Source organism: Anabas testudineus, chromosome 8, assembly GCF_900324465.2.
Source record: "Anabas testudineus chromosome 8, fAnaTes1.2, whole genome shotgun sequence".
Lineage (NCBI taxonomy): Eukaryota > Metazoa > Chordata > Actinopteri > Anabantiformes > Anabantidae > Anabas > Anabas testudineus.
The window spans coordinates 8,351,773-8,359,090 of NC_046617.1; the positions used below are offsets into that span (position 1 = coordinate 8,351,773).

Sequence of the window (7,318 nt, forward strand, 5' to 3'; positions counted from 1 at the left end):
TATTCTCCCACTGAGCTGTTCCTTTATAAAGAGTCTGTCTCTTTTTCAGCTTCTTCTCCTAGTGCACTAAGCTGGGGAAGAGCGTCATAAAAGTTAATACAGAGGAGAAAAGATCCGGCATGCCGACCCTGGCGTCCCCAAGCAGTGCTGAAACATCCCATAATGAAGTGGTAAAACAGAGGGTGTGATGAAGAAAAAAAATAAAGATGACACAGGGTCAAGCATGACAAGATGAACCTCAACATAAGCCCTTATCTTGTGTCCACTTTTGGTATTTATTACCTCATCTTTTTGACCCTTTTCCTCTAAAATATTTTTGATCGTTTTGATTTTTTTTTTTCCTCTCTAAAACTTAAGGATGACAGTTGATGATGTATTTTAATTGCAAAAAGCAGTTCCAACATTTAGGAAATAAAATAAAACAAAAGGTTCTAGTTTGTATGTGTTAGGGAACAATCCGCAGTTATGTCTGATATTATTTACATGCATTGTAGGTATGCCAACAGCAAGTGTTTGGTTTACAGTAATCTGTGCAAACTGTTCTTGTGTGTATGTGTGTGTTTGGTACAATCAAGACAGCTCTCAGATGTAATACAGCTGTTTAGGATGGTAACTACAATGGCTTAAGGTCCATGTGATTGAGGGAGGAGGAAGAGTTGAAGACTCTCCCCGCCTCTCTGCCTGGCAGCGGTAGTGCAGGTCAAAGTTCAAAAGGTCAAAAAGTAAAAATGGGCGGTGGGTTTTGTTTCCTGAAGCAGGAAGTCAGTCCATCTGTCAGATGGTCAGCGCGATGGTACTGTGTCCTGGTCTGTTGGTGACACTTGTTTATGGCGTAAGGGATGTCACTGCAGCACCAACCCAACCTGAGAAAGAATAGGTAGCTGTTAGAACAAGCATTTACCAAAGGACTTGGTATGACAGTAAAAACCAGCAGATATCATAGGGTCTACAAGGAGAATGTTTAGTACATACATGTCCATAAGTGGGAGGAACTGGATTCCTTGTAGTAATAACATTCATTTCTACTTATTTTAACATACCCATTTCTTTGCACAATGTCACTCACTTGAAAATTAAACTGAAGACTTGACTACTCTTTACTTCCTTCATTAGGAAATTAATTTCAGTTTTTTCCTCAGACTCCAACATCTGCAGTTATGATTTAGCCAGTATTTAGTACCTTTTCTGACCCCATGCTGGGACACTTCCAATTGTACAGATAATACTGTAGATTTCCATCACCGACACCAAACTTAAGCTTCTCCAAGAAAGTTTTGTTTTCCATTAGATCCAGTGCATTGAAGACATCAAATCCTTTCTAGATAAAGAGATGGAAAAAAAGGTTCCCTGAGTAAATATTCAACAAAATGTGGATGCAGATACTGAAGAGGAACCCACCGATTTGGCCAGGATGAGGGCATCATTCATGAGGTCGAGCAGCGGGGTGGTGGTGTGCACGTTGTAGAAGGAGTACGCCGCTTTTAGACTGCGGTGCACAGGGTGGTTCATAATGGTAGAGGGCAGCGTGTAAAAACTCAGGAAATCTGTCACCTTGCCATCATTCTGTCAAGAGAATAACAAACACTTCTAACTCTTCTCTGTGGACAACACAGCCGAAGGGTGATCTGATAACAAAATATTGTTTGCCATTTGAAAATTAAAAAAATAAACTATCTGGTATATTCCTTACCTCTACAAGGTAAGTGTCAATAATGCTCTCTCGGGGCAACAGCCAGTGCTCCACCTCTTCCTGGTTCATGACAGGCACCAGGTTGAACTGGCTCAGGTATTCACGGAGGAGGCGATGAACCACTGGCACATCCTTCCTGGTCATTGGCCGCAGACCTGAAGTCTTCGGGGCCTGCAGGAGAGGGGAAAGGGAAGGAGAAGAATAAGGTATGCTGGAAAGAGAAGTTTCTTTTTGAAGAAATGTGGGTGCTTTCACCCACCTCGGGCAGACGGTACAGCTTCATCGTGCGCTGCATAGTCATGTTCCTGCTCAGGTGGGAGAACTTCACCTCGATCAGTTTGCGTGGGTTCAAAGATCGATGCCAGTACCTTCACACGAAAATACTATTAGTTAAATATTTACTGAAGAAGTAAAAAAAAAAAAAAAAAAATGGAAAAGTTGTTTCTCTGTCAGACCCACCTGCATGTACCAACAGGTTTGGGCAGTACCACTCCAGCAGTATACACCGCCTGAAAGATGCCCTGCAAGTTGACCCGTCTGGTGATTTCTCTAATCAGAACCGGAGCGACCCGTTTGGAGCGCAGCTTCTTGTGGACGCAGAGGAAATTTATCTCAACCATTTTCTTTTCTCTGAAAAAAACAATAAAAACATACATTTAACTTCTGAGCACATCTGCATCATATTTTTCTTCCAATAATAACACCAAATTTAAAAATTAAAGCAATATATGATTATTTATATTATTATCATATTATTATATGATAGTAAATATATTTTAAATTATATTATATGGTCTATATTAGATGACGTTTTCAATCCCTCATCTTGCCAGGAACACAAAATAAAACAATATGTATTGTATTTAATATGGAAGAAGGAATATGAGAACAAGGCTTAAACAGAAAAATAAATCATATTTCAAGTGACGTGAGTTCACTGATTGAATTTGATTATATACATTTTTACAGTGTTCACTTACATTTCATAAATGCGAATGTTGGCAGGAATTGCACTGATAAAGCCCACCAGCTTCTGGTTGGAGTTGACCCTCACGCCACAGTGCCACTGGGGCAGCCAGCCAGGCGGGCGCAGGGCCCTGAGGAAAAAGTCAAGTCAGTTAGTTGAATGCAACCACTACTGTAATATCATCACTTTCATTTGAAGGAAAAAAAAAAAAAAAAGATTTTGCAAAAAGGGTTCAATAAAAATTCAAATATACTCTATTTAAAATCTATTGTAAGGTGTAAAACTATAATTAGTTCTAAAAGAATTACCAGAGCAGGAACTCAGGAGAGTAGTCAAATCTGAACATGTTGTCATCGTCCTCCACATAGTTCTCATTAAGAAGAGTGTAAAGCTCCTTGAGCTGGATTTGAAGACAGAATTTAACATTAAGGCGTGACCTCTAATACATGAGTCATATAGAATCACATTCAGAGAAGAGATTTAATTAAAATGTCAACTTATTTAAATGGTACCAAATACAATCTAGCACTACCAAAAGGTAGATTCAGATATATAGCACACATAACTACATAATGTAGGAAAATAATGGCTGATGGCTTTATTTTTAACAAAAGCACCAAATCAAGCACCAAAGCACCAAATCAAGAATGAGTGAATGAGAGTGTGTTTCTGTTAATTCACTATCTTACCACAGTAGGGTTCCCCAAGTCGAGGGTGTCCCAGCTGAAGCCCTGTGGGAGGCTGTAGGGCTCCTCTCGAATGTTGTCTTTATCAGGTTCAATGGAGCCGTGTGATGTCACCGTCTCCCCTGAAGGAAGATAAAATTGTTTGTGACATGGAGCACAGAAACTCAGAATGCACAACATTCAATTGTTTGTTGGTTTATAGCAGGAGTGGCCTACCCTGGTCCTGAAGAGTCACAGTCCTGCTCGTTTTCCAACCATCTCTGCATTTCCTGCTTCTGATTGGCTGAACACACCTGATCCATGTAATCAGCAGAGCATAGGGCAGAAATAGTTGGAAAACAAGCAGGGCTGAGGCTCTTGAGGACCAGGGTTGGCCACCCCTGGTTTATAGCTTAAAAACTGTATGCCCTGTCAAATGTCACACCTAGCTTGGGCACAGGCTGAGTGTCCCAGAACTGGTAACTCCTGCGACTCGCCTCCTCCATGGTTTTGGCAGGTCCTTGGCCTACAGAGATGAGTTCAATGGCTTTTTGAATCTCCTGCAACTTATCAGCTGGCAACGAATTCACCTGTTGTAAAAAAGAAATAACATTTTAAAAAGAGAAGCAACACAAAAATGTAAAAAATATCAGTCCATTGAAATGACTTAATTTTCGTATCTACAGTCGCAAAAAGTAGTACCTGTTTAATTTTCTGTTTTTCTGTATAAATGGTCATAAAACGTGATCTGACCTACAGTCAGAAATACCAAGAAACATTTTAATTTCTATGTACCAATGTAACTTTGAACGATAATGAAACAAAAATTGAGGCAACACTGTTTTTACTAGTTGAACCACCTTTGGCAGCAATAACCTCAAGCAAGTGCTTCCTGTAGCTGTAGTTACAATGTTCAGGAAGATTTTTGGACTATACAGAACTGTTTCAACTCAAACATAAGCTTAGGATGTCTAGATTGAAGGGCTCTCCTAAGGTCATTCCACAACATCTCTATTGAGTTGAGCAGTCTGAGCTCAGGCTGTATACATTAGACATTTTGGTGGACGTTGTGAAGGCCAAGACATAATGCAGTGTACAATTAACTAAGTGAGTCAGCAGTGTAAACATTTGTACAAGTAGCTGTCCAAAACAATATGTTTACACTCAATGCTGTGTCATCGCAGCATGCAACTCATCCATGAGCGCTGTGTTTACAACAAACCTTGGAAAGGGTTACAGCACACAGAGTTATTTTATGTTGTATTTTGGATAAACAAAACATTTTTATTTAAAATGCATTTCTATACAAATTAGGGAATTCATACCTTGGCAAGGGGGTCCTGAGCTTCTGTGGCACCAGATTTCTTCTTCTTTTTCTGCTTCTTTTTCTTCTTCTTGGCGCCGGTATCGTCCCCCAGACCCCGGTCACTAAAATAGGACAGAAACAGGAGTCATTCCTATAAAGCAATTATCCCAGATTGCTTTATAGGAAAAAAAAGCCACACTGTGGTCAAAATGTGTTGTTACGCTGACTGGGATGTTTTCAAGTTGAAAAGCCGGGCTCACAAGCAACCTAAAAAAAAAGTCCTTAAAAATAAAGATAAATCAATTGTTGCTGATATTTATTTGTAATACCAGAGCTTTTTTCAGTACTGTAACAAAGTCACTGTAAGTTGGGAAATGTTAATCCACAGAAAGAAAGAAGCATTTTTCAGTGACAGCCAAATATTGTATATTTGATTGACAGGTGTACCTTTAGCAGAGGTTAAAAAAAAAAAACCACCAATAGCAACAAAAAGTGAAACTAAATTAAGAGAACACATAAGGTAGAGTACTTAAAACATATGTACAGTATGCCTCTCCATCACCTGTCACTTACATTAACCTCCTACAGCTACATGGATACAGGACAATTTAGATCACCATGTATGTGAAGTCCTGTAGCCCCCCCCTCACACAGCCTGTGTGTCATGACCCCATTTCTGGTCAGTTTAAACCTAAGGATCCACACACCCCCACCCAGCTAACCCATCTTCTGGCCTGAGAAAGACTTGCATACTTACAGAGGATAATCTCATTAATGTCCAAGAGGGGAGAGAGGCCAAGCACTAGCCTGTATTTGTAACACAAGCACAGATGGTGAATCACATGACCTCTGTAAGAGGAGTGTGTGGTATCTACGCATGTGTACATATGTATGTACAAGAGGTCAGTGAGTGAGTGGGACAATGGACAACAAAACAGTCAACAGTTTGTTCCACAGGCTTCCATTTCAACATTGTGGACTAGTTAGCAGCCAGGACCATTCTTTGTCTCAGTATATGTTAGGTGCAGGGGAAAAACATGTGTTGCAGGAAAAGAGCACCAGTGAAGCCCACATTTGCATGACTTAAATCAATAAATAAGGTCATCACTTTCCCCTTAGAGCAGTGGTGGGTAAGGTACGAAAAATATCCATTTCTGTTACACAAAACATGCTTATTGTTCTCCTAAATCTGTGCACCTTTCTATTGACGTACTGGGCACTTCTCACAATCTCAGTAAATTGTAGAATGCCTACCAACAGTCTTTAACTACAAATGATCATTATAAGCATCCATTATTTCCATCCATTATTAAGTAATTAACACTACATAAACTTTAAAATACACACACACACAGCATAATGTATTTATTCATAAATCATAACATATGAATTCCTTGTTACATAACATTTATAGTTTTTAATATTCAAAAAGGTACTGGTAATCAAGGAACTGGGATCACTTGATATCAAAGAACAACCCTAAGCTTGTCATGAGGGGTCAAAAGCCGACGCTGATTTTATTCTAAGGGTCTCAAGGCAGAAAGGGCTGGAAGGAACCACACTGCCTCACATGCGGCACGCTCCCTTTCCTTTGGTCCTCAAAAGCAGAAAATGCCATGAGAAGGACACGCTTTAATAGTTCCAAGCTTGTGCTTTTATTCCATGCGTGTCACCGCTTGGCAAATATAGAGCAAAGCTAATGGCAAGCAAATTATGATTTCTACTAGAGCCTGATTTTCAGAGACAGCTAATCAGAGCTAGGCTGCTTTGGGATCGGTCATATTTCTGTTATTGAAGGGGGAATTAAAGCCTCGCTATGCTCACCAGGTAACAAGATCCGCTCAGATATTTGTCCTTGTCAAGCTGCATGTGTAACAACATGCAGGTTTTACTTGTTTCACTTTTGCTGTGGCTTGTGTGTGAAGCGAAATCCACGCACAGACAATAGGTGTTTGACAGCTATGTTAGCATGCAAGCTAGCTCGCTCTAAATGTCAACTAGGGTTGCCGTTCACTGCATCACTTACAGGTGTAACGTGTGAATAGCATATGACACTGTTCACTTCATGAAAACAATGCACTTTCATATTAAGTTGAATAAGTGACAGAAATATTTATGTTTTATGTTAAGAGTAGCTTTCAAACGCAGTTTAGCTTTTCAACCCCCCATTCTACGCCTAGCTAACGGAGCTGGGGAAAAGCGACGCTAAAGCCCGCCCACAAAAGCAATAGAATGCACTCTCAGCCAATGATATCAAAGAACCAACGGGCGAAAAGTGCTTTTAACCAATAGGTTAAAAGCAAGTGGGCGGGACAATGTTCTTACATCGATAGCCGTCTATGTCTGACTGCTCGCCGAGGATTTACTTTGAAATCGGTTTCCTTAAGTGTACAGTAACGCCACATATTTTACACGACGGTGGTACCGAGCATGCCTTCTTACCCCTCATCAAAGTGGTGCTCTTCATTTTCACAGTCGCTGCAGTGCCCGTGGTCCTCTACATCTTCTTTATCCGGCATCGGTGCTGTCTCATTCTCATCCGCCATCTTCAACCAGGAAGTGAGGAGCCACCGCGTGTCCTCGACGCCTTTAAACGTCCCTCGGCGCTATTGGCTCAGAGCGGAGCTGGAAATGTCTTCACTGTTGTCTCTGCTGACAGGGGACAAGTGTGCACAGTTAGTGCATGCTCA

General features: G+C 40.6%; 1 protein-coding gene across 1 annotated transcript; it reads right to left on the reverse strand.

Annotated features, from left to right (window-relative positions):
- Positions 1 to 246: 246 nt before the first annotated feature.
- On the reverse strand, positions 247 to 7,227 carry nmt1a (N-myristoyltransferase 1a). Its single transcript, XM_026359824.1, has 12 exons — positions 7,071 to 7,227; positions 4,648 to 4,750; positions 3,768 to 3,912; positions 3,347 to 3,465; positions 2,966 to 3,057; positions 2,671 to 2,787; positions 2,150 to 2,320; positions 1,950 to 2,058; positions 1,691 to 1,861; positions 1,399 to 1,563; positions 1,181 to 1,318; positions 247 to 863 (listed from the first exon to the last, which is right to left on the reverse strand). The coding sequence occupies exons 1-12, from the start codon at positions 7,172 to 7,174 to the stop codon at positions 843 to 845; spliced, it is 1,455 nt and encodes a 484-aa protein (XP_026215609.1). The 5' UTR covers positions 7,175 to 7,227; the 3' UTR covers positions 247 to 842.
- Positions 7,228 to 7,318: the final 91 nt, after the last annotated feature.